Consider the following 27877-nt stretch of genomic DNA (forward strand, 5'->3'; position numbering starts at 1 on the left):
TTGATATTTTCACTCCAATATGCCACAGACCCCAATGATTACATCCTTTTATTGCAGCCTCCGTGCAGTGGTTTGTCTATATTATTTTATGCCACAGCAAGGAACTATGCCATAAAGGAATTGTTATTTTTAACCAGATTTAAAGTCTACCCTTGAGAAGTTATGATCTGATAATTTTATCTAACACCTGTAAAAATATGCATATTGACTCTAACAATTTAGTAATGTACACAAGTAGTACTAAATAACTTAGGTCATTTCAGACAGCTTAGCTAATTAGCCTGAGAAGATCAAGTTAGGGTTGGAATCCCTCCCTGTTCTAAGACTTCTAATTGTACAGTCTGAGGTAAATGACCTAAACTTTATAAAACTATTCAACTCTCAGATGGAGACAGTATCACCTTCTCACAAGGCTACTTTGAGAATTATTGTAGCATCATATAAATATATCTCATGATTCTATAATTAAACACAATTTGTCAATATAGAGCTAGAAAGAATAAAAATAAATAAAAATTTAACCCAGTGACATGTAACTTCAAAGCTTTTAAATAGAAAACTGCCATCTAAGTCAAAAACAGAATGAGAACATGTACTATGTGTTCCCACACTAAAATACTAAAACTCATTTTCAGAACTTAGCTTAATTTTAAGCCTTACTCTTTGAGGAGGGGGGGAAAACATTTAAGAGGACTTAATATAAAAATAAGAGCCATTCCATTTCATTATGTTAGAGCAAATTAAATTAAATCAGTAGATATTAATTGTGGCTAAAGTATTAACTCCAGCACCATAAATTTTTTTCCCCCATTTTTTGGCTGCCTCAAAGCATATGGAGCTCCCAGGCCAGGGATCAAATCCAAGCCACTGAAACTGCGGCAAGGACGGATCCTTAACCCACTGTGCTGGATTGGGGATGGAACTCATGTCCCAGCGCTCCCAAGAGGCTGCCAGTCCTGTTGCAGGAGCTCCAGGTACCATAAAATTTTTACATTAGTAAATCTGCCTCACATTTAAAAATTATTTCTACATTACAATGGAACTTACTATCCTTAATATATACTTCAAAAATTACAGTGAGAAAAGTAGACAATATATGATTTTATTAATAAATAGTGTGAAAGCATCAGTGATAACTGTTTAAACATTAAATTCTTTTAAACATCCATGTCTTGGCTTTAATGTTATGCATATTGGCCTTTATGGCACTGCAAGTAAACACACGAAAATATTTCCCATTTCCATGCACAGGTATTTAGCTATAACACCATTTATAAATTATTATGGACAAGGTAACTTTTGCAGTAATTTTCATTTGGACAGCCACAATTAAATGAATATTAAATCAGGCAAAAAGGAGGCTATGTTCAATATGATCTAGATGTCAGGTTGTCATATTTAATGTTATTTAAATTTAATTTTCTTATTTTCTTTAAAGAGACATCTTTTGTATATGTGGGTGCTCAAATGAAAACTGAAGAATCCGTTCTTTGACCAAAACAAAATTCACACATACAACGGTATTTGCTTCCTCCTCTAAAAGAAGCAATAGATTTGCTCAGAGTCTCTCTCTCCAGGCACAATTTTCCATGTTACTAATGAAAACACTGACAAGCACCAACCCCAAAAGTCTGTCTTCAAGGGAAAGTTATAAAGATAAAAAAGAGTGGCTCATTATATATAAAAAAATTCAAATCCCAGCAACACTAATGCTAAAAATGACATCAATTAAATTTCTTAGCATCCATGAAGTACAGTATTTCCATGAGTTTTCTATTATGTACAGATTTATTTCCTTAAGAAGTAAAATGAAGTTTGAATAGTACAGTCTGTGGTGTGGTAACATCAGCAACTGCCAATTCTTGCCCATCAACGAGTCCCAATTCTAAAATGAAAAAAAGTACAATTAACCCAAGCAAAAAATCTCAACAAAATGGATAACAACACACATATACACAAACTAAGGGGTATTATGGTCTAGATAAACAACAAATTCCAATTCTATTTAATCAAGGTAATATTATATTTCCTAGAGATTTGTGTTTCTTAAGGTATAAGTAATTATGATATTACCATTTAAAGGCATTCAGAGTGAATCTAGAGAAAGCATTTTTACCAAAAGAAGAGTAAGAAATTGATTAGTATTAGTAAATATACTCATTTAAAATACTTTCAGGAATTCCCGTCGTGGCGCTGCATAAATGAATCCAACCAGGAACCACAAGGTTGTGGGTTCGATCCCTGGTCTCACTCATCAGGTTAAGGATCCAGCATTGCTGTGAGCTGTGGTACAAGTCACAGACGTGTCTCGGATCTGGTGTTGCTGTGGCTGTGGTGAAGGCCGGCAGCTACAGCTCCAATTAGACCCCTAGCCTAGGAACCTCCATATGCTGCGGGTGAGGCCCTATAAAGACAAAAGACAAAAAAATAGATAAAGAAAATACCTTTCAATGTCTTGGAGAGATTTGGCCTTGTGCGTTCTTCAATAGAGGTTACTGACTAGAAGACAATAATGTAAAGCACGTTAAATGAAATTAAACTTGTAATAGAAATGTGGAAAAAAATAAAAACCGAACACTTGATCACCTGTAAGTAAAGTGTTCTATTTTTTCCCTCTAATGTGGCTGTGATGGCTGGAGATTTCATTTGCCTAAATTATGAGGGGAAAAAAATTCAGGTTCACTTTTTAAAATGCAATTTTAGTTTTTAAAGTTTTAAACTCACAAAATATTTTCTACAACGTAAGTCCAGAACACTTACAGAGAAGCACTATTGGTTAGATAATCCAAAACTTCCTGCAGTTTAGCTGATGGAGAGAATTGAATGTTTTGCGGAAGCTGGCTACAAGCTGGGCAGTTTTCCTAGATACAATATAAAATAGAAATCACATGAACCAATAACAGTCTCTTTATAATGATGAAATTAAAATCAAGTTGTTTTATAATCACACATATTTCTATGAACAAATTTTTATGCCTTATAGACCATTTCTCCTAAATTATTTTATAATGTAGTATTTATTCCAGGCTATACTATAAAGGATATATTGTAAGTAGTATTCTGCAAGTTAGAAAATACTTAGAAAAGGTGTGGGAAACTTCATATACATTTCCAACCAATAATTAATATTTAAAAATCAAAGTATGCATGGTCAAAAAAGTTTTCATTAGTATACTACTACTAACCTTTCTCTCTGCTTCAAATGTGTATGTGTACAGTCCATCTACATCATTGAATACCAAGTAATTATTAAGGGGAATATATGCACTGTAATGAAAAAATATGCATATTTATATAACTGAACCAGATCAAAACAAAGATTTACGAATAAAAAAATGAAACCCATTACCTTGTGGCTATTTTGAAAACCTCAGTGGCACATACAGCTGAAGAGGAGAGAAAATAAAAGCATGTTAACTCAATGAAAATTAAACATTTAAAATTAGAAGTTTTTGGAGTTCCCGTCGTGGCACAGTGGTTAACGAATCCGACTAGGAACCATGAGGTTGCGGGTTCGGTCCCTGGCCTTGCTCAGTGGGTTAATGATCCGGCGTTGCCGTGAGCTGTGGTGTAGGTTGCAGATGTGGCTCGGATCCCATGTTGCTGTGGCTCTGGCGTAGGCCGGTGGCTGCAGCTCCGATTAGACCCCTAGCCTGAGAACCTCCATATGCCGCGGGAGCGGCCCAAGAAATAGCAACAACAACAACAACAACAACAAAAAAAAGATAAAAAAAAAATTAGAAGTTTTTTTAAAGTCAGTTATAAATCAGAACAGATAATTTTACAGGGCTCTTGATTACAAAATAAACATAAATATACATATATACACACTTTTGTTAAAAAACAGAAAATAACAAATTTTATATTTGTTTTGTATAATCCAAGTAATACAGTAAAATTACAAAAGTTTATCTTCCTTTTCTTCAGATTAATGAGCACCCTGTTAAATTGATTAAAAGGAAATGATACTGGAGTTCCCGTCATGGCGTAGCAGAAATGAATCCGACTAGGAACCATGAGGTTGCCGGATCCCTGTCCTTGCTCAGTGGGTTAAGGATCCTGCTTGTGTTGCTGTGGCTGTGGTTTAGGCCGGCAGCTGTAGCTCCAATTCGACCCCTAGCCTGGGAACTTCCATATGCTGCAGATGCGGCCCTAGAAAAGTAAAAAAAAAAAAAAAAAAAAAGAAAGAAAGAAAAGAAATGATATTAAAATGTCCCCTTACCTCAGAGCATTTTATCTATAATATAATGTAAGACAAAATATATACAATGTCCAATAGCTTTTTTGTGGCTTTTTTAAAAGTAGCTTAATTATATCACCCACCCAAGAAGATTATCAAATTCCTAGAATACCAGTTTTCTGAGATTAAGTAGCTGTAGAAATGTCAGTTTAGGTATCAAATCAAATCTAAAAAGAAATCAAAATTAAGTAGTGGCCATTTTTCCTCACCTGCAATGACTGCATTTGTGGAAGCTACTGCAGGAATGATTCGTTTTACCACCCCTGAAAAAATATATTAAAGTATGGTCATTTCTTTTAAAAAGTAGGTATCTTAAATTAGACAATATAATCATTACACATTTTCCATAACTTGATTTTTCAGGTTTTCAGGTCGGAAATTAGACTTAAGTTTTTAACCGTGAAACAATCTTCTTTCACATTCACATCATTCTGCAGCATGTTCAGAATCTTAAGTTATGGGAGGAAAGAAAAGTAAATTCTTCCAAGTTTCACATAAAAATGAGACAATAATATATTGATAACTGCTAATAATCAAGAGTGCTTATTTTGTTTCAGGAATAGTATGAAGTTTAAATATTACTGAATTTTCATTAATGCCATATGTTAGTCTTATTACTCTCATTTTAAAGACAAGGAAAATGAGGTTGAGAGAAACTAACAACATCCACAGCTATACACTTCATAACTAATGGGTGGTTTATGAAGTCAGCTCTGCTCTAAGGTACATAATCTTAACTGATACATTATATCATGCTTTACTCAGCAAGGGTTAAGTATGGAAAATAAGACATTCTATTCACAAAAATGTAAAATGAACAGAAAATCTACCCCTCATCATCTTTGTTCACTCTTCAACTTGGACTACACAAAATGTTACACACAGTTCTCTGTTTCTACCCCAATTTTTTGCTATCAGTATCCACAGATTAGGAATGAAAAAAGCCCCACCTTAAACCATTTCTTGAAGTACAAAATAAATATTCCATAACTATTTGTATTGGTCTCTTTAGAAAACAAAAATTCAGAGAAAAGTAGCCATATTATCTTGAGTATGAGAGAGCACTGAAAAGATGTGTTCCCAGACTTAAGGTATAGACAAGTTTCTAAAACTTCAGAACAAAGGGAAGTATCTGAGACAACACGAAAGGAAGACAAAGAAGTTAGAGAAGCAGTTTTACAAAGTCAATTCTGACCCTTTGATTAGGTACAATTTCAAAGAAGAGAAAATACGGGGGAGCTAACCACATAATGACCACTAGAAGCTCTCTAGTGAACCAAAGAGAACAGGATGGACTGAAAGAAAGAATAGACAGTCACAAACAGTGAGGAGTTAAAGAGATATTGACCAATAAAAACAATGCCAAAAAGAGAAAGACTCGCCCCTGTCCCCATCCCTCAAAAAAACCTGAACTGCACTTCCAATTTGGCTTCTGTACTCCGTGTGAAGGCCTGCAGTCATCAGGCTGAGAAGTAGACACCAAGCCTTGCTAAAAGGCATGGAAGGATAAATGAGACTACACACTGAAATGAGTTTACAATTCCTGATCAGAACAAACTGAATTGATTTGTTAATTCAATCAATTAGCAAATAAATGTGCACTATATGCCAAATACTGTTCTAGGTATTGTACAGAGGAGCAGTAAAACAAAACAAAACAAAACTAAACAAGTCTATTCTTACAGTGATGGAGGAGGCCATTAGACTGGATGGTCAGGAGCTGAAATCTAAACCATGAGAAAGACCCAGCTATGCAATGACCTGGGGAAAGAGCAAGTCTATAAACAGCAAGGGCAAAGGCCTCAGAACAGCGATGAATCAGAGTGTAAATATGAAACATTCTTCATGTAGAAAAACAAGGCTACCATGAGGACAGAGCAATTATAAAAAGGTAAAATAGTGAATGGCTTAGGAATCATTTTTGGCTGAAGGATAAGGAAAACTGGTTGAAACCAGAGGGGCAAGCAGCCACTTTGAAGGGGTCCAAGGAAGAGCATTCCAGGCATAAGGATCAGAAGTATTAAAGCTCTGAGGTGGGACTATGCTTGGTATATCCCAGTGACACAGAGCAGGTCAAAATATGGGAAGTAAAGGGAACAAAAAGGAGTATATAAGAATGAAATTTTCAAAAAACATTACATCAGTTGAAAAAAAAAAAAAATCACAGGAGAGAAATGGCAGATTTTCAAAAAGACAAAGCTCCTTCTGGTGAACTTGATGATCCTGGACAAAATTCTAAGAACAAACTGTGAGTGTCTATATCAGGAAACACTGACCACTAAAATTGAGCATTATGATTGTTCAGAGACAAGTCACAAGACTACTTCATATTTAGTTACTGGGACTAGCTTGGTAACCAGGGAAATGTGGAAAATAGTATATCCAGGCTTCAGCAGAGACTCTAAAAAGGTCTTTCATGACATCCTTGTGAAGAGAGCAAAGAAATATGAAGTACTCAAGAGGTATATATAGATCACTAGAATGAGACAAATCTAAAAGTGCCTGACCAGAGGTATGATTCAGATGTCTATTCTCAGCTAGTTTAGTCTTGTCAAAATGTTTAACTAATTATTTGGAAAAGAGATACAGAATATGATTATTAAAATAATATGTGATATGTAGCTGAAAAGTATATACTAACTTTATGTGGCTTGGGCATAAAAAAATACACATATATAAAGAGAGAACAGTAGGTTGAATTGAAGAATAAAATCATAAGGACCTACACTTGAGATAAAACAAAACTACCACCCCTTAAAACTGCCAAATCTATAATAGAAAGATGTGACTTAGCAATTGCATATATGGAGAAAACCTCCAGATTTTAGAAGACAGTAACCTGAAAGAATTAAAAGCATAGCATCAACGTAAGCTACAAACAATTAGAAAAAAAAAAAAAAAACCCTGCTCCTCCTCTAAGACTGCACTGATGATCAGAAGTGTCTTATCAGACACATCCCAGAACAACACATTCTCACCTAGACAGTTAAGAGAAGTATGGATAACTAAAATATGGTTAGAAAAAACCAACATTATGGAGTATTGAGTCATGAAACACGCCAAAGGGTTAAAGGAACTAGTAAGGTTGGTGGGAATGCTAATGATTTGGAGGGTTCAATACTTTAACAGCTATTACTTTTTTTTTTTTTTAAGGGCTGCACCTGTGGCATATGGATGTTCCCAGATAGGGGTCAGATAAGAGCTGCAGCTACTAGCCTATGCCACAGCCATAGCAATGCTGGATCCTTAACCCACTGAGCAAGGCCAGGGATCAAATACGCAACCTCATAGATATTAGTCAGGTTCTTTACTGCTGAACCACAACAGGAACTCCTAAGGGCTATTATTTAAAAAAGAATTAAATTTATATACGGCATATCTTGGGAAAATATTCAGACCTTATACAATACAGAGATTTCTGTTCAATATATAGAAATGTCTTAATAATGACCAAATGTGAAATAGACTGCCCCAGGAAGGGATGAATTGCTCTTCAGCGGAAGATAAAGTAAATGATTTGACCTAGATGAGTTAGGGCCTCTTCCAATCCTAAGTAAGTAAGATTCAATGATTTTACTAAATTCCTCCTGGTTAAGAAGTAGTATGGATTCTGGTGAACTCAGTTCCCTCCTACCAAATTTGGGACACCTGGAAACTATTATTTCCATGGTAGCTTAACTAAACCTCAAATGGACAGTACTATCCAAAATCACTTATCAGTTATTTCCTCGAAAGCATTCCAATCCCTGAAAAGGGGATCATTCTAAGAACATAATTCACGACTATTCACTAACTTACCTTGAGTGAGTCTATACGTAACACCTCTAATATTATATTGTGATGCTCTCTCTAGTGATTTTTGGAAAATCCACTGAATATGGTCAGGATCATCTCCATCTAATGGAACCCCTTCTGTTAGGGGAAGGAACAAAAGGAAAGGAAGACAGAAACATGTAAACAAAGACCAACTTATTTTTAATGTAATTTTCCAAATAAATAACATAGACAAATATCTTACATAAATCTGGATTGTGAAATTAGGTTTATTACCTCCAAAAGGCTGCTCCTTAGGCCACTGCAATATCCTTACATACTCAATACAGTGCTCTGGTAGCCTGGGCATAGATGCAATGGTGCACATGGGAAAATTAACCTAAAACCACAGTTTTCCTTTTTTAGTGGATTTAAACAATAAATTATTTTAAAATGTAACTTCCGGTTGTGATCTAGTTTGTAACCATTTTCAATAACTCATCTTAGCCCTCTATTTACAGAAACAAAACATTTTATACCATGAAAATGCCATTTAGGAGTTCTTGCTGTGACACAGTGGGTTAAGAATCCGATTGCAATGGCATGGGTTGCTACTGAGTTTGATCCTCAGCCAGGCACTGTGGGTTAAAGCATCCGGAGTTGCCACAGCTGCATCCAGGGATTCAATCCCTGGCCCTGAGAACTTCCACATGCTGCGGGTGTAGCCAATAAATAAATAAATAAATAAATAAAATGAATCTGAAAATAACAGATCTTCTGAGTCACTCCCCTTAGCTTGATCTGCCTAAAAAATAGGTCTGCCCTCCATTTACAAAATACATATAAATTTAAGCTTTGTTAGAGGAAAGGGCTGAATAAATTCTCGAATTGCTATGTTTACCTAATATTTATATCTGAAGGTATAAAATCAACCAAAACAAAAGAAAATTCACAGTGTTAAAATCTGGAGTTCCCGTCGTGGCTCAGCAGAAACAAATCTATTATCCATGAGGACATAGGTTCAATCCCCAGCCTTGCTCAGTGGGTTAAGGATCTAGTGTCACTGTGAGCTGTGGTATAGGTCACAGATGCGGCTTGGATCTGGCATTGCTGTGCCTGTGGCGTAGGCCAACAGCTATAGCTCCGACTGGACCCCTAGCCTGGGAAGCTCCATATGCGGTGGGGGCAGCTCTAAAATAAATAATAAATAAAATCACTTTCAAGTAAATACTAATAACTATAAATCAAAATTTCAAATGTCCTTAAGTGAGTATGTAAAGAGCCCCATCTTTGGAAATCATTCTCATTCCTGGTATCTTTACCTCCTTGAAAAGACAAAAACCAAAGAAAATAGATTACAGCTATACAATATATAACTTTGTAATTGATCCTTTGATCCCTACTCTCCAAATAAAAAAAAAATGAATTATGAAAACAAAACAGTATCAAAATGATGTTATTCTGTCTGTATCTTTCCTCAAACAGAGCAAAATTTCATGCTTTATCATCTTTCTTCTTGGGATGATTTTTTAAATATGGGTACCCCATATCTAGAAATCGTAAATATTGACTAGTCTTTCTTAATAATTCAACCCTCATTCCACCCCGAGATACTATAAAATAGATACAAGTGTTTTTATGATTACCTGCGGTGGGTACAGTTCCAGTGTGCATTCAATACAAGCAGTCATTCCTGGGAGAATTACTCGGGCATTTCCTTTAAAACCTTCTGTCCCCCCATCTATCAAAGGGACAATGGAGCTTGGATCTAATACACCATCTTCATAATTTAGAAGAGATATCTAGAAAAATTATTTGAAGGATTTTAAGGAGAAGGGGATAAGAATTCAAAAATAAAGAAAATGTTATCAAGTAATTCTATGAGTCAATCACACTGTTGAGTACTAATATATCAAATCAAGGGACTATTTTCTTAGCAATTTATGTCCTCACCTGAAAATTAATGACTGGCAATATAATCACTGGACTATGTCTATCATTAAAAATTAAACTGTGATTTCTCAAAAATATGTCATGAAAGTCTCACTTTCAGTCTGTTAAGAGCAGCACCAAGAACCTTAGAGAATCGTAACAACACTAAGTCTTTACCAGCATGCCATTTATCCATCTTCTGGCTATGATAGAGTCCAGTCCACATACAATTATATGAAATTCTACAAGAAAAAAACACAAATTTAGTTTTTTAAAGTATCACAGCACAAAATAATTCACAATTTCTAAGAAACAAACAAACCCATTTTTCACTGTAATACACACACAGCTTCTAATCCTTGAGTAATCTTTACTCAAGACAGAATACAAATATGTGGCTAACAATGCCAACTAGAAATTCAAACAGTGGCATTCCCTTTCCGATCAATTGACAATCTCCTGAAAAGTCAACACCAAGAAATGAAGGCAAAGAAAGAAACAGCCTTCAAAAAGCTACCAATCTTCAGGAGTTCCCATTGTGGCTCAGCAGTAACGAACCCAACTAGTACCCATGAGGATATGGGCTTGATCCCTGGCCTCGCTCAGTGGGTTAAGGATCCAACATTGCCATGAGCTGCCGTGTAGGCTGCAGAAGTGGCTTGGATTTGGCATGGCTGTGGTTTAGGCAGGCAGCTGAAGCTCCAATCTGACCTCTAGCCTGGGAACTTCCATATGCCACGGGTGTGGCCCTAAAAAAGACAAGAAAAGAAAAAAAAAAGCTACCAATCTTCAAATAAACAGCAACTAAAAACAGTAAGAATTTAGGGAGAATTTAACTTCAAGTGGAAAACTTACGTCGATAGAAAGTGTCGTTAAAATCCTGAATCTTGTTGAAATGTCTGAATACAAGTAAAGGAACTTAGGCTGAGTTTTTATCTTATAAAGTGAATCTGACAATGCCATAAGGATCACATTATAAATGTATATTTAAAACAAGACATAAGTCATCAATGTTCAAAGCAATGGAATTCAAGGAATCTGACAAAAAGAACACAACCCTAGCTCTCAGAAAAGCTTTTTCCTAAACACTCTTCCCCTAACTAGTTAGTTTCTCTCATCTCCAAATCCCCATCATTATAATTGTGTCTCTGCTATACTTTCTAATTCTGCTTCAGTTTTTATATAAAACTGTAAGCCCCAGGAAAGCAGAATGCACATCTTCAACCGCCAGGACCAAACTAAGCAGCAATTAACATTTGTTTAGTAAAGGAAACAGACATTGTATTTCCCATTTTAGAAAGGTGATTTTAGGAGTCAATATACTACACAAAATAACAAATTGCACACCTTAAAATTATACAATGTTATATGTCAGATAAGATCAAGTGGAAAAAAAAAAGTTACAAAAAGCTAATTTTAAAAGAACAGAGGAGTTCCTGTTGTGGTGGTAATGAGTGGTAACGAACCTGACTAGAATTCATGAGGACATGTGTGTATTCGATCCCTGGCCCTGCTCAGTGGGTTAAGGATCCAGCATTGCCATGAGCTTCAGTGTAATTTGCAGATGTGGCTCGGATCTGGCATTGCCACGCTGTGGTGTAGGCCAGCAGCTGCAACTCTGATTAGACCCCTAGTCTGAGAACATTCATATGCCACAGGTACAGCCCTTAAAATGAAAATATAAAAATTTTTAAAATAAACATAATTTTTACAAATAGATGTTTTAAAAGCTTTTTCAAGTACTTACTGGTCATTGGGTTTTGTTTTGTTTTGTTTGGGGGTGGTCAATGAATTCTTTCTCCCTCTCTTGTTTAACTCAGTATTCCAAGTCTCTCTCTCCTTACCCAGCCCACACCTTATCAGCAGTCTTCCCCAGCCTGGAGGGTGCCAAGGGAACCCCATCCAAATCGGTGGGGAATGTGAATCACAGTACGTAGCATTTGAACAGCATATCTACAACAAAAATTTTTTTTTTTATTTTTCTGTTAGAAGCAACAAGTACAATATACGTTTGCCCTAGATTTTTTTATTCTGGCCTAAAAATAAAGTTATGAAAATTCTAGCTCTCACCCACTCAGACCTCTATTCCTCTGGAATGCCAGACAAACAAGAGACAAAAACTACAGCTAGAAAAGGGAGGTCAACTATGGAGAACAGTATAGAGGTACCTTAGAAATCTATACATAGAACTACCATATAACCCACTATTATTGCTATCCCACTCTTGGGCATATATCTGGACAAACCTTGCCTTAAAAAAGACACATGCACCCACATGTTCATTGCAGCACTATTCACAATAGCCAAGACATGGAAACAACCCAAATGTCCATCGACAGATGATTGGATTAGGAAATGTGGTATATATACACAATGGAATACTACTCAGCCATAAAAAAGAATGCCATAATGCCATTTGCAGCATCATGGATGGAACTAGAGACTCTCATACTGAGTGAAGTAAGTTCGAAAGATAAAGACAAATACCATATATCACTTATATCTGGAATCTAATACATGGCAAAAATGAACCTTTCTTTCCACAGAAAAGAAAATCATGGACTTGGAAAACGTACTTGTGGTTGCCAAGGGGGAGTGGGAGGGAGTGGGGTGGATGGGGAGCTTGGGGTTAGTAGATGCAAACTATTGCCTTTGGAATGGATTAGCAATGAGATCCTGCTGTGTAGTGCTGAGAACTATGTATAGTCACTTAAGATGGAGCAAGATAATCTGAGAAAATAGAATGTGCACATGTATGTGTAACTGGTTCACCATGCTGTTCAATAGAAAAAAAAAATGTATTGGGGAAATATCAATTAAAACATAAAATAAAATAAAATAAAATGTTAGGTAGGCTAGGAAAAAAAAAAAAGAAAGAAAGAAAAGGCAGGTCAAAAGAGAACCAGAGCAAACAATGAAGGAACAATAGGAGATAGAGGAGCAAGGCCAAGAAATCCCACCTCCTAGAGTTCTACAAAACACCCAAATTTTCACAGATCTAAATAATGGGGATGGACAAAGAATGTGAACACTTGAAAAAAACAAACAAACAAACAAAAAAACCCTGTTTCTCCCTATAGAGATCTGTATTCACATTATTGAACTTTATTTTTATTAAGATAGTACAGAGGGGTCCCACATTTCCTTCACTCAAGTTTCCCCCCAATGGTTACATCATATACCTACAGCACAATATCAAACCCACAAACACGACATGGGTACAATGTGTGTAAAGTTGTCATTCAACCACATGTAAAACTGTGTAACCACAATAAAGATACACAACTATTCATCACCACAAAGATCTCCCTCCAGCTACCCCTTTTACAGTCACACCTATCCCCTCAACCATCCCTGATCCCTGGCAATCACTAATTTGTTCTCTATCTAGATAACTGTCATTTGAAGGTTATATAAATGTAATCATACAATATATGACTTTTAGACACTGGCATTTTCCATTCAGTATCATGTTCTTGATATCCATCCAAGTCGTATTTCATTAATTGTATTTCATTCTTTTTTATTGCTCAGTATTATTACAAGGTGTGGCTGTTATCACAGTTTAACAATTCACCTAGTGATGGATATTTGGGTTGTTTCCAGTTAGAGGGTACTGCAAATAAAGCTGCTGTGAACATTTGAGAATAAGTTTGTACGTGGACATAGTATTCATTTCTCTGGGGTAAATACCCAGGAATGAAATTTAGTCATATGGATGGTACCTGTTCAGATTTTTAAGAAACAGCCAAATTATTTTCCTGATGGCTATATCATTTTACATTTCCCAGCAGCAATGTACGAGTAATCCAGTTTTTCTATACTTTTGCCAAAACTTACTATTTTTTATTTCAGCTATCCTAATAGGTGAGTAGTAATACCTCATTGTGATCATAATTTCAATTTATTATACCTCATGATTCTGAAAATCTTTTCAAGTGATTTTTGCTATCTTCAGTGAAATATCCCTTAATATTTGTTGTCTATTTTCTAACTGCATCGTAATTTTTTACTGTTGAGTTTTCAGAGTTCTTTATATGTTCTTTATTGAGTCCTTTGTCAGAAACCTACTTCGTAAGTATTTTGCAGTCTGCAGCTTAGCTTTTCACCCTCTTTACAAGATCCTTTACAGGGCAGAAGTTTTTACTTTTGATCAAAATCAATTTAACATACTTTTTTCTTTAATGGCATGTTTCTAATGTGGTCTGAAGACTCTTCATCAAGCCCTATGTCTCAAAGATTTTTCTTATATGTTACCTTCCAAAGTGTTATATTTTATGCTTAAACCTATGATGCAATTTGAGTTGTTTTGTTATGTTGAGGTTTGAGATTCACTTTTTTGCCTAGCAACATCTGATGGCTTGACCACAATTTATCAAGAGATAGTCTTCCTCCCTTGAACTGGCTTTGTACCTTTTGTGAATATAAACTGGCCATACCTGCAGGAGCCTACTTCTGGTTTCTCTAGTCTGTTCTGCTAATCTCTCTCTGGCAATACCACACAGTCTTGATTATTGTGGCTATAGAGTAAATCTTAAAATTGGATAGTGACTCCTTCCACTTCAATCTTTCTCAGAATTGTTTTAGGTGTTCTTACCCTTTCAATTTTAGAATAATCTTGTCTGTAGCAACAAAAAAAACTGCAGGCACTTTGATAGAAGTTGTGTTAAACTTATACACAAATTTGGGGAAAAGTAACATCTTTAGTATGTTGAATTATCCAATTTTTGAAAATAGAATATTTTCCCATTATTTAAATCTTCTTTGATTTCTTTCTTCAGCATTGTGCAGTATTCAACATACAAGTCCCATACTTATTTTGTTACATTTTCACCTAAGTGTTGTTCCTCCTTTTCTTTTGAGTGGTTGTGAGTGGCACAGTGTTTTAAGTTTCAGTTTCCATGTGTTCACTGCTAGTATATAGAAATACAAATGATCTTTGTATGTTGATTTTTGAATCCTTCATAGTAAGTCCCATTTCCTGAATTTCCATGATATACTAAAAGTTCCCCAAAGGTATAGGAATTAATAAAGTGTGTATACTCCTTTTTTAAAACATATTTCTTGTAAAAATAAATTTACTCCAACATGTCTTCCACATTTGGCTAATAATAACGCTGACTCTTTGCTGTAGTAAGACACAAAGATTAACAGGATCCAGCCTGTGAATTTAGAGTCTAGTGGAGAAGACATACCATTGAAACTAAAATTAAGGGCAATAACGCAAAACAGTAGATGGCACTGGCTACATAAGCTAGATTTTAAAATTACAGCCAGGAGTTCTCGTCGTGGCTCAGTGGTTAACGAATCCGACTAGGAACCATGAGGTTGTGGGTTTGATCCCTGGCCTCGCTCAGTGGGTTAAGGATCCGGCGTTACCATGAGCTGTGGTGTAGGTCACAGACTGGGCTCAGATCCTGCATTGCTGTGGTTGTGGCGTAGGACGGCAGCTATAGCTTTGACTAGCCCCCTAGCCTGGGAACCTCCATATGCCGTGGGTTTGGCCATAGAAACAGACCAAAAAAAAAAAGTATATAACTTTAAAAAGAAAAGATTGGAAGGACATAAAGCAAAGTGTTACCAGCAGATATCTCAGTAATAATAAGCTCACTGCTGCTGATTTTCCTCTTCTTTTTGCTGATCTATATTCTCTACGCTACAACTCTTTTACAATAATTTTTTTTAAAGCTTCAAAAAATTAAGTATTAAGTAACTTATTTTTCAAAAGGATACGGAACTACATTGCAATTAGGAACTCTGTCATTTAGAAATTCTGCAGCAACTTCAGCCTTAGGTCTTCCAACATCTTTAGGCCTACAGGAAAAATTATATTTCAATTATCATTCATGATACAAATCTACATGATCTACATAACCTACTTTCAAACATAAAAATATCCATGGTGAGTTTATCTGGAGGATATTGAGAAGGAATATTTTTACCTAAGTATTTCTGATGAATAATTAGCCATTCAACACTAAATGTCAACCCCTGGTGCTGTTTTAAACTAAGTATTTACAAGTATTGACAAATCTAAGTATTTAAGTGAAAATATGAACAACAGTGGTTTTTGTTTTTTGTTTTTTTTAAGGTAAAGCATAACAGCATGTTTCCTGGCTACTTCTCACCATTGCATTTCCCAATGCAAGAAATTATCCCAGGAGTTCCCGTCGTGGCTCAGCAGAAACGAATCTGAGTAGTATCCATGGGGATACAAGTTCAATCCCTGGCCTCGATCAGTGGGTTAAGGATCCAGCGTTGCCATGAGCTGTGGTGTAAGTCGCTGATACAGTTTGGATCTGGTGTTGATGTGGCTGTGGTGTAGGCCAGCGGCTACAGCTCTGATTGGACTCCTAGCCTGGGAACCTCCATGTGCCATGGGTGTGGCCCTAAAAAGACAAAAAAAAAAATTATCCCAGATCCAGAGATTTCCAAGTATCTGCCCTGAATCCCAGATCTTTAAGGTGTTACTATGCAAGTCTTGGTTGAAATAAACTTAGGGATATTAGGGATGCAAGAATGTTCACTTATCCCCTTCTTCCTGTGTGTGCTGATTAAGAAGTACATTTTGTGTCCCAGAAGAAGCCATAACCATGTTTTTGAAGGAATAATTCCAGATGCATTATCTGAAATTGCAAATGTTACCAATATTTTCAACAAGGCAAAAATTAAAGACCTCAAAAAGTCACTCCTAGATAAAAACCATAGCTACAGACAGGAAAAGGCATAAATTCTCGCTCTTCTACATCTCAATACAAATGATATTTTCTTTCCTGGTATTTCACTCTCCTCACAGAAATAAACTATCCCCTCATGTATATATAGTTCAGTGCTTCATTAGCACTTTTTCACAACATATTTTTGGTTCATATAGAGGTCTATCAAACTACTAGACTATGAACGACTGGAAGAAAGTTACCATATTCTTATCTCTTTGTATTCCTTCCCATTTAAGTACATTTAATAATAAGTGAAAATAAAAAATCATTTTGCTCAACAGAATTCATATTTTATTTAAAATTGGAATTTAAAAGAAAAATGCTCTACCAAGTCAATTTTCTTCCCTCCACTAGAGCAGTATGCTTTTTTGCCTGAAAACTTCGGACAAGAGTTTTATTCTGCCTTTGTCCTGAGTTGCAATAGAAATGACTCTGGTAAGTCAAGGAACTTGATTTCAGCCCTGCATTCAACTACCCTGGAGAGAGCTCTTTATATATGTAAAGGAGATCAAACAGGATTTCAAGAATCTTTTAGGTTGTGTATTTTATGTGCTTTTACAGTAGAACTCAAATGAAAGAACTCCTAGATAGTTTCTGTGGGGACCGTACTTTATCATTCCCCAATTTGGGAATAAGACTGCTCCATTTAAAACTACACTTGGAACAAAATGGCCTCTCACACACATCATCATTGCAGGACACCTTGGCCTAATTACCTAACCTGAAAAACAAGTACCTACCCTGGGGTTTGCTCTGAGATTAAATGAGGTAATACAGATAAAGAGCTTAGAAAGTACTCACACTTGCTAAGCACTCTACAAACGATCTTTCATGTTAGCTTCAAATTAAAGGACGTGGCCTGGTATCAGTAACCGATTAATTCAATGGATGTCCTTTTTTTAAAGTGGTTATACAGGAGTTCCTGGCCATGACTTAGAAGTAACGAACCCAACTAGTATCCACGAGGATGCAGGTTCAATCCCTGGCCTCCCTCAGTGGGTTAAGAATAGTGTTGCTGTTAGATGGGGTATAGATTGAAGATATGGCTCGGATCTGACGTTGCCTGTGGCTGTGGCTCAGGCTGGCAGCTGTAGCTTCAATTCAACCCCTGGCCTGGAAACCTCCATACGTGCAGCCCTAAAAAGACAAAAAAAATTTAAAAATAAAGTGGTTATACACTAAAACTGTGTCTGACTGGAAAGGGCCCACAAGCTTTTTCTTTTTTTGCTTTTTAGGGCTGCACCCATGGCATATAGAGGTTCCCAGGCTAGGGGTCTAATTGGAGCTACAGCTGCTGGCCTGAGCCACAGCCACAGGCAACGTCAGATCCGAGCCACATCTTCGATCTATACCCCAGCTCACCACAACGTCGGATCCTTAACCCACTGAGCAAGGCCAGGGATTGAACCTGCAACCTCATGGCCTCAAATCAGATTATTTCTGCTGTGCCACAATGCAAACTCCAGCTTTTTCTAAGAGAAGAATAAACAAAAAAATAAACCTTAAAAGAAGGATTCACACTGCAATTACAATACTTCATTAACTTGACTTAGTTAACCCATCCTTTAATCTCTTTTAGATCTTTCAAAGATAAAATAGAGGTTTTATGCCTACCCAATAATTTCATCCTTTCTGCTAACCTTACCTCATCCTGCAAACCTAACACTATCTGAGCACTTTGTCAGTACTCTAATCACCAGAGAGAGGAGAGCAAGAGCCAGAGCAGAGCGCACACGCCCTGATATCTCCATATCTATAATTTTTTGATTTACAAACAGACACTTTCATCTAAGCCATTCAAGACCATAAATACCACATACTAATATCCATTAACAAACTTTTCCTCAGGTCTGCATATATGGCCTACTTTCAGTTTTTAAAGTCATTTCTAACAAGCCACTTTTAGATGATTTCTGTGTTCCCTGTACGTCTAAGGTAATTATCCCTCTTTGTGCCATTTATATTGCTTCTCGCTTTTCTCTCCTTAACTCACCATTTTCTTTCCTTTCTAGAAAAAGCTCTTCACAACTTCACTGCCCCAGAGTTGCCATTCAAATCTTGGCTCACAAGTCTCCACTAATGTATCTCAGCAGGTCCTAACATACAGTTACTATTCTCATGAAATCATCAGGAAGAAAAGAGCTGCACTGAGTGTTTTCAGGGCATAATCACCCCAAAATCACAAACACCTTTTGGAAATTTATTTAAAAACAACAAAAACATGTATTTGCTTGCAAAACTTTTACCAGAGTACTCAAAATTTTCCTGCAAAATTTTACCTGAGCTGGGAGTGGTAGTTATTTTCTTAATCAAATTAGTGTTAGCCTCTCATTAGTTTTTTAAATTAGCAAACAGCAATATACTCAACTTCAAATGATAACCACAATTTTTAAGTAAGATGTTAAAACTTACCTAAATAAAAACTGCCTATTTAGATTGGAAACATCTATAGTGTCCATGTCTATAACATGAATCTGTCTAAAACCAGACAATGCCTGTGGGAATAAAAAGAGTCCAATTAAGCAGAGGTTTTCGCACACTTGAATTTTAAAATTTCTTTCCAATTGCCTTAAATCTACAAATTCTAAATAATAAATTCTACACAATAGTATTCATTAGTTAAAGAGTCCTACAAAGGTACATAAAATTCAAGGTTCTTGTAAAGTTCAAAAAAGTATGACTCAGTTTTAAATCGTCTATAACCAAAAAACAGTAACTCAGAATTTCTATAGTTGCTTTATAAGCCTATCAACACATTTGTGAAGTTTACTGCTTTGCTGCTACAAAATATTTTAATTTTATTAGTTTTACCACTTAACTATATTTGCTATTCTTTCTTGGAATACTGTTCAAAGTAATTTCTATAAGCATTATCTTAGTTTATGTAACATTAAGCATTCCGCCATTCAGAAATAACTCTAAGATTATATTATAAACACATATACACTGTACATGTAAAAGAAATACCTTAAAAGTACTGAGTCAAGAGCAATCAAAAAGCTGTGGCAAAGGAACAAACTCTTTTGTTTCAATGATAATGCCATATATTTTAACAGTAAAACCACTGTTCAAATTTACTAGCAAAAGCAAAAGATTAAAAAAAAAATAGGTCTCAATAATCAATTATGCTTTTCTGGTCTTGGTCAGCTTACTTAAGTAATCAAATTGAATCACAAGGCAATAGTTTCCCCATTTTTCTGCCCTTCTTTACAGTAAGAGATTCTCAAAAAAGTTGTCCATACTTGCTTTCTCAAATTCCTCTCTTGACAAACAAGATTTGCTCACACCAGGCCATCAAAAACTGCACTTGTCAAGGTCACCAGTGACTCCACATTGCTACCTCTGATGACCAACTCTCCAGCCCCATCTGCCTACAAAGTGAGGGGTTTGGACACAGGACTGGGGCCTCAGCTCCTTTCGCAACCATCTCTCCCCACCAGCCCCAGCTCAACTTTACGCAGAGTCTGGCAGGCTTTTATAGTGACAGCTTTCCTGTCACTATAGCGATGGGTGGGGCAAGAAAGCAAAGCCTCGCTATCTCAAGTATTTGACAGAGTGTGGATCAATTCCCCTCCTTAAAACGCATTATTCCCCTGGTCACTCCACTCATGAGAATCTGGATATTTTTAAAAACTGGTTTCCCATTCACCACACTCACAAGTTTTCCTGGCCAGGTTTTAGAATTTCTTTATGTTTACTAGTTCTGGTTAGTTCTAGTGACTTCCGACAATCTCCTACAATAAAGCATCATCTAACATTTATCTCAACAATTTTCAAAACCAAAGCCACTCTTGCTCACCAACACCACTAAATATGTTCTTTTTCCATCCCCTTTCGTTTCAGTCTGAGTGCCAACTCCACCCTTCCAGCGGCTCAGGACAAAAATCTTACTGTCATCTTTGACTCCTCTCCTACTCTCATGGCCCACACCAATCCATCAGGAAATCCAGCTAACTCCATCTTCAAAACATATCCATAAACCAACCATCTCTCACCACCTCCAATACTACCACCCCATTCTGAGTCACCTCTTGCCCAGATGACTTAACAACCTTCTAAACGGCCTCCCAGCTTCCTCCTCTCTTCTTAGTCTTTTCTCAAAACACCAGCCACAGTGATTCAAGTTAAAGTCAGATCAAGGAAACTCATCTGCTTAAATGTCTCCAAGGACTTCCTGACTCAGAGTAAAAGGCAAAGTTCTTACAGAAGCCCGTAAAACCGTTTGGTGACTCTCACTCCTAGCCCCTCCACTTCCCATTATCTCTGATAGCCTCCTAGAAAATGCTCTCCCTTACCCACTTCTGCTTCAGCTATAGTGCCCTTCTTCCACTCCTGGGACATTAACAGTCATGCTCCCACTTCACAGCTTTTTGCACTTAATGTTCCCTTTGCCTAAAATGTCCTTGCTCATCTTTTTGCCCAAATAGCACCTTTTTGTGAACACTTTTCCTGCCAGCCAGGCTATCCTTTCTTTCTCCAGAGCATTTATTACCATCTGACATGCCACATAATTTACTTGTCTTTTTTTCCCCACTGAAACATAAACCCCAGAAATACTGTCTTGTTCAATGCTGTACCTTTAGCATCTAATAAAACAATCCCTGGCCTATGAAGGAAGGGGCTTAATAAACATTTACTCAATAATATTAATGTCATAGCTTTTTTTTTTTTTTTTTTAGAATGAGCCTTTGGGAGTTTACAATCAATTGAAAAAGTATATATGTATATCTCTTAGAACTCATGTCTAAAACAAACAAGATAACAAATCGTAAAGTTGAAAATCCTTAGGTTTCTTTTGTGTAAGAGGTTATTACAATGCAATAAATAAATAACAAGGCCATTCCTAAAGTTGCTTGATGACTACTCCTCAGATCTTATCTCCAATTATTTAACATTTAAAACTGGTACGTGTCACATTTGTAAATACAGCTTCGAAATAGAAAAAGTTAATTATATTTAGAAGAGTGTGTGCACACAATGCCTACCAAAAACACTGCTCATCCTCCATAATGTTTTAGTTCTCACACTGCAAGGATATTTATGTCTGATAAGGTACAGTATTTTGGCACCCTATCACAGAGCATAGCATACATACTGATGTTTATTTTGTGTGAAATCTGTTTTCCCAATATTTCAAATTCATTAAGGACATTGACAATGATGACCTACAGTCCCCGCGGAACCCAGCAGAGCACTAAGTACCATGAATTGTATTAAATTTTTAGTTTCACTAGGAGTGATGTTAGTATTTCCTGGAAAAATTAATGTGGCTGTTTCTATATAAAGTTTAGTCCCAGGACTGACTTTTAAAGTCTTTCATCTGGCTGTTAACATGCTTCATTTTCTAAGGAGCCTACTCTAGCATTTCCAATTTTCTACAGAATAATGAGAAGGCTCTCTTTCATACAACAGCTCTAAATTAATTCTTCTTCTAATCCATTTTTTCTTATAAACAGCTACTTTGTAGTTATCAGACATCAATGAAACTAATTCATTAAGTCACAAATTATGGATATCCAGCCAGAATATGGAAATGACTTCACTAAAGAGTACCCTCTCTTCAGAGGATATTCATTTAAAACAGACTGAAAAAAAAGAAAAAGGTTTAGTTTTCCCAAATTTTATGGGTCTACTACCATGTAGTCATCAAAAATTACTGTCTGATCAGAGAATGTAATGACCTAATGCTTCAGTGAAAAAAATACTTGACTAAGAAATGATGATCAGGATTAGATTCCAGGCACATGACCATAATCCAGAGAAACCTGTCATTTAACATCCCTGACATTTTTATCTCCATCTATATAAAATAAGACATCCTCCTATACACAGAACTAGGTTATTTTGAGGAACAAAATGATAAATTTTTTTAAATTACATGTTAAATATGAATTACCAGTTTTGTTATAACTTCACTGAAATAATGAGCACTTTGCATGAGGAAGCACAAAGATTAGTTTTACAAAAAGCAGAGAAGAAAACAGAAGTAAGAATTTCAATCAATGACTACATAGCTGAGGACTTTAAGGTTTAAAAAGTTACATCATTATTGTAATTTTTCTAATTTGGCTAAACAGCGAACAAAGGCTCAAAAAAAAAGGTTAACAATCATAATAAAATTTCTAAATATGACAAAAGGAAAAAGGTTTAATGACCATAAAGGAGAAAAAATACATATTTATATAGATATTACCAGATTTTTCAGGAGCTCACATCCTAAGCCGCCAGCTCCAATGACTAGAACTTTACATGTTTCTAACAAAAACTGGAGAGACTGTAAAGAATGAAAAGGCATATTAAAATCTGGTTGATAAAAACCTTACGTACCATCAATAAAGCAACAAGCCATAAAATAGTTTCTGATGTTTCCATGAAAAACATAATTGATGATTAAGAGCAAACTTTGTATTTAATAAATTATTTTAACCCTATGAACCAAGTAGAACCAGAAATTGTATACCCCTAATGATTACAGAGTGTTACAATTTCAATATTTTTAAATTGACTTTTATTGTATGAAATTAAAAGGCTTTTTTTTTTTTTTGGAATGGCTGCACTCAAAGCATATGGAAGTTTCAGAGCCGCGGCTCCATAGCCGCGGCTGCAGCAACACAGGATCCTTTGACCCACTGCACTGGGATGGGCATGGAACCCACACCTCCACCAGTACCCACGCTGCTGCAGTCAGATTCTTAACCCACTGTGCAAGGAACTCCTAAAGGCTATTCCTAAAAAAGAAAACTATGCCTATTTAAGAGTTGTCTTTTTTTTTGAAACTTTGAAAGGGATGGAAAGCATTAAATTCAGTTATTTAACTGACGTCCTAAAAACAGAAAAGTGTAAAAATCATAAGAACTGAAGATCAAGCCCTGCACAAGGTGTTTAGAGGTCTTAAAAAAACAGGGGGAGAGGAGTTTTCAAACAATAATAGGTGCTTTTGAATACACTTAGTTAAACTTAGAAGACATGAGATGACAGGAAGAAGAAAACAGAGAAAACTCTTAGAAAACTGCCTATCAGCAGAAATATTATTTGAAACAATCACTTAATAGAAGTATATTAAGTTATTAGGCCAAAATAACAATTTAGAAGTACAATATGATGGATTATCCAAAAAAGGAAATTAACGTCAATTTCTATCCAAGATCAAAGGACAGAATAGTGTAGTTCCCATTGTGGCTCAGCAGTAACAATCCCTGACTAGTATCCATGAGGATATGAGTTCAATCCCTGGCCCTGCTCAGTGGGTTAAGGATCCGGTGTTGCTCTGAGCTGCAGTGTAGGTCACAGACGTGTCTCAGAACCCTCATGGCTATGGCGCAGGCCAACAGCTATAGCTCCAATTCGACCCCTAGCCTGGAAACTTTCATATGCCGTGGTGCAACCCTAAAAAAAAAAAGAAAAAAAGAAAGGAAAGAAAAGTTATTCAGATAATACATTGAATTAAACCCAAGAGTCTGCACCTTAATTTTAAGATCAGCCCAATTCATCTATTTCAAAACATTTCCTCATAAATACAAAAAGACATAAAAATTTACTGTAAAGAAATACTTTCTACTTTGTAATAAAAAATAAGTTGTATTTAATTGAACATTTGCTTTAAGCCTGATACCACCAGCCCCAAATTCTATTCCTCTGTCATACAGCAGTCACATACTTTTTAACATGCAATTAATTATCTCTAATTCCAAGTGAAGATACTCATTTCAATCACATTTCAAAATATAAACAAGAACATCTATATTCCCATGAAAATTAAATTTCTCATAGCAGGACTAAAAAGGTGTGTCTCAAAAGCCATTTTAAACTGGAATTTTAAGTAAAGTATAACTTAGAATTTTGAATGAGGCTATGAAGTTATTTTACTCTTGAAAAATTTCAACCCATTACATGAGAAATGTGAAAGTAACAACTCAAATACTAGTCACTCAAATATAATCAGTTGCAAATATTCCATTTAGTATTTTGATTATAAGAGCAAATTGATAAGCATTTTATACTTTTGAAACAAAACTACTACAGGAGTTATTTAAAAATAAACGTTTCTCACTTCAGTGCTCGGTTCGAAATCAGGGTGTGTGAAGGGTCCAGATCGCTCGAGGAACTTCTTTACATGGTTCCAGCGACCTTCCCAGTCTCCAGTGTCCCCACACCCACCATCAACAGCCATTCTGCACAGAACACAGTAAATTCAGCTGCAAGATGAGTATGAAAAAGGCACACCTACAACTACTCTGGTTTCCCCAAATGAAAAGGTAAACCACACCAGACCTGCTAATAAAAAGGGAAATATTCAATGTGGTTATGCTTATTATACAGTTCATTTAAAGGTAAGCACTGCCCATGTTTGCTGAAATAAATCAGTCAATCCATTTCTGGGTTCCACAAAAACCACTAAGATCAAACTTGGGATACTGGTCAATCAGTGAGAAATGGGCTTTGAAATTTACTAAAGAACACTGCAAACTGCCCCAATCTGTTCTATCAACACACCTGCATCAGGAAATAACAATTGCAAGAAAAAACAGAAACAAAAAAACCCCTACACTTTCAGAATCTTGATTCTTTAAACTGAACACAACTTATGTGTCCTTTCAAGTTTGAAAGGTGTGATTTTAAGGTTATTTTTGATGAGAGGCATTTTCACACATTTTTCTCTGGGAGGTGCTAATTTTCAAAAAAGAATCTCTTAGGACTACGAGGTGGTTTCTATTGCTACTAAACACAAAAGAAGTTATAGGTAATAATTATGCCACATATAAAAATTACTATCTAGAAATCTTTTAGAACATACAACTGAGTAATGAGACTACTCTAACAAAATACATTCCAAGATTCAGGTTTAGTAGTGATTATATTTAATTTTCAAATTTCCTATAATCCCACAATTTCTACTTTCAAATATATTGGTCAATATCCAGTTTTTACACAAGGGACCAAGTATTGCCTAGCACTAAAGATCAAAGGTTTAAGCGTCACAGCTGAGTGTGGCTCCACAATTAATAGATTGTGACCTTGAGCAGATTACTGAACAGCCATAAACCTCATCTGTTGTTTGTTGTTACTTCTTAACATTAGCACGAGGACAAAGCATAATCCACATAGAGGCCTTAATATAACACTTGGTATATCGTAAACACTCAAACGGTAGCTGTCATTTTAAGCAAAAGGGGAAAGATGGGAAAAAATGTGAAATTAAACGTGTTCCAGTCCTCTTGCAAATGAAATTCAACTATTTGAGGGAGATAGCTAAAGACTAAGGCACTGCTGCTGGGAATTGGCACAGAAATTACTAACTCACCACGCCCACTGCAAGAGTACTTTCTTTTCCCTCCCATGTAAGGAGGAAGAAAAATCATGTGGTGCTGCCCAAGTTGGAAAACACTTCGTTTAAACCTGTCTCACCGGAACAAAACTAAGCATCTGATAAGAAAAAAGGTATGTAATAAACGGGGGAAATAAGCTCTAGGAGTCAGCGCTCTCCTTCAGGAGCCAATGATTTTGCAAAAATGACTGAAGTGCTTAGTACAATACCTGACACAGTTCACATAAAAAGTTTGCAATTAATACTATTGTCTCAGTGTTTACACAGGCCAAAACGGCCTACTGTCCGTTTCATGTGTTTCAGTAAGATTCCCTTTTCACCAGGTCACGGCTCTGACAATTTGGATGGGGAGGGGGCGCAAGGGTCCTTCGGCAAGACCTTTAGGTCAAGCACCCCGGCGGACCAGCGCGGGGACCTGTGCGCGGCACCCAGCTCGGCACCCGCCGTAGGTAGAGACCAGGCGGGCCCGCCGGGCCCCTGGGGCTGCGGGCGGGGGTCAGGGGATGAGGCCGCTAGGCCTGCGCTCCGGGTGCCCCCCTCCCAGCCCCCCGGGCCCGCTGCGGCTGGTCCCCTAGGCCTGGGGTTGGGGGAGGCGGGGGTCCCCGGAGAGGGCCCCGGCCTCCCGGCAGCACTAACTTCTCAGCCAGCAGCTCCTCTATTCTCCTTCTTTTCTTCTCCCTAAAAGAAAGAGAGAATAAAAGAAGGGTCAGCATCACGCTACGCACTGGGCGCCGCGAGGGGATGGGGGGCGAGGGGACCGGGCGGGGGGTGGAGGGGCCCCGGTGGAGGCGGCGACCGCCCACCGCCGCGCTCTCTCACAACCCAGCCCGATCCGGGGCGCCTGCAGAGGCAGGGTACTTACGGCTCCTCGCCATCCGCCATATTGTTCTCCGCCTCTTCCCAGGAGCCCCCACGGCGGGCGGAGCGAAGGGTAGGGCGGGGCCATCTGGGAGAGGGCGGGGGGCCGCCGAGGAGGAGATGTGGTCCTCACAGGGGCGGGGCCAGTGACGAGAGGCGGGGTCGGCCGGGAGGAGGCGGGGCTGGTAGGGCTCACTGAGCAAGGCTCCCTTGGGTTCAACGACTTCTTTGTAATTAAAATCTTGATTAAATGCACTTAATTAGGGAAATCTTACCCAGTGTATAATGTCGTTATGCTGTGTGAAAATAAAGATGTAATACATTATTTGTTTATACAATTTATGTATATGCAAACATATCACCTAAAGACGATAAAATTTTGGACTATTTTCTTCCAGAGCCAGAGATAGACAGGAAGATATGTAGACAGATGGGTGTGTGTGTGTGTGTGTGTGTACTTCTGTCTAGATGGCTGAATACAGAAAAACAAGCATATTCCAAATACACACGCTAACACACGACCTTTCTTGGTGTGGGACAAATGAGATTTAGAGTCAGAAAGAACAGTTTAAATCCTTAACATTCCATCTATTGACTATGAGACCTTGGGTATGTCTCTGTCTTCATTTGTAAACTGGGGATAATAATGTGTACTCTCTAAGACTGGAATTAAGTGAAATCCACAGGAGTTCTCAAAATACAGTCCCTGATCAGCTGCCTCAGCATCATTAGGGGCCTTGTTACAAACACAAATGTTCAGGCCCCACCCTCAACCTTCTGCAAAGCCCTGGATGATTCTGTGCAAAATAAAGCTTCAGAACCACTGAAATGGAATACACAAAGCCTAATGGGCACTCAATAAAAGAAGCTGCTATTAATAAATTATGATATTTAATCTCTTCTTTGTCCTTTATTATCCCCCTCAAAAGCACTCATTGAGCTGAAAGTCAGTGCCAGGCAGTAAACGGCAGGATAGAGTTCACAGTCTGTAGCAGGAGACACCAGCCTCTCTCCAGGTCACATGTCTCAATATCAACCCAAAAACTCTTT

At 37.0% G+C, this 27877-nt stretch overlaps 1 protein-coding gene across 3 annotated transcripts; it reads right to left on the reverse strand.

Moving 5' to 3' along the window:
• Positions 1–1086: 1086 nt before the first annotated feature.
• Positions 1087–26976, reverse strand: UBA3 (ubiquitin like modifier activating enzyme 3). 3 transcript variants are annotated; one of them, XM_047779034.1, is made up of 18 exons: positions 26832–26976; positions 26606–26647; positions 24695–24815; positions 22838–22918; positions 19057–19139; positions 15659–15739; positions 10781–10824; positions 10103–10167; positions 9640–9795; positions 8291–8393; positions 8039–8152; positions 4450–4503; positions 3350–3386; positions 3186–3267; positions 2761–2861; positions 2587–2650; positions 2445–2499; positions 1087–1885 (listed from the first exon to the last, which is right to left on the reverse strand). In XM_047779034.1, the coding sequence occupies exons 1-18, from the start codon at positions 26849–26851 to the stop codon at positions 1797–1799; spliced, it is 1392 nt and encodes a 463-aa protein (XP_047634990.1). In that variant the 5' UTR covers positions 26852–26976; the 3' UTR covers positions 1087–1796. The 3 variants fall into 3 exon arrangements, with proteins under 3 accessions (XP_047634990.1, XP_047634999.1, XP_047635006.1); XM_047779043.1 differs by lacking the exon at positions 26606–26647 and having other exon boundaries at positions 26832–26910; XM_047779050.1 differs by lacking the exons at positions 26606–26647; positions 26832–26976 and adding an exon at positions 25946–26518.
• Between the last annotated feature and the right edge of the window lie 901 nt (positions 26977–27877).

Source organism: Phacochoerus africanus, chromosome 1 (assembly GCF_016906955.1).
Source record: "Phacochoerus africanus isolate WHEZ1 chromosome 1, ROS_Pafr_v1, whole genome shotgun sequence".
Classification (NCBI taxonomy): domain Eukaryota; kingdom Metazoa; phylum Chordata; class Mammalia; order Artiodactyla; family Suidae; genus Phacochoerus; species Phacochoerus africanus.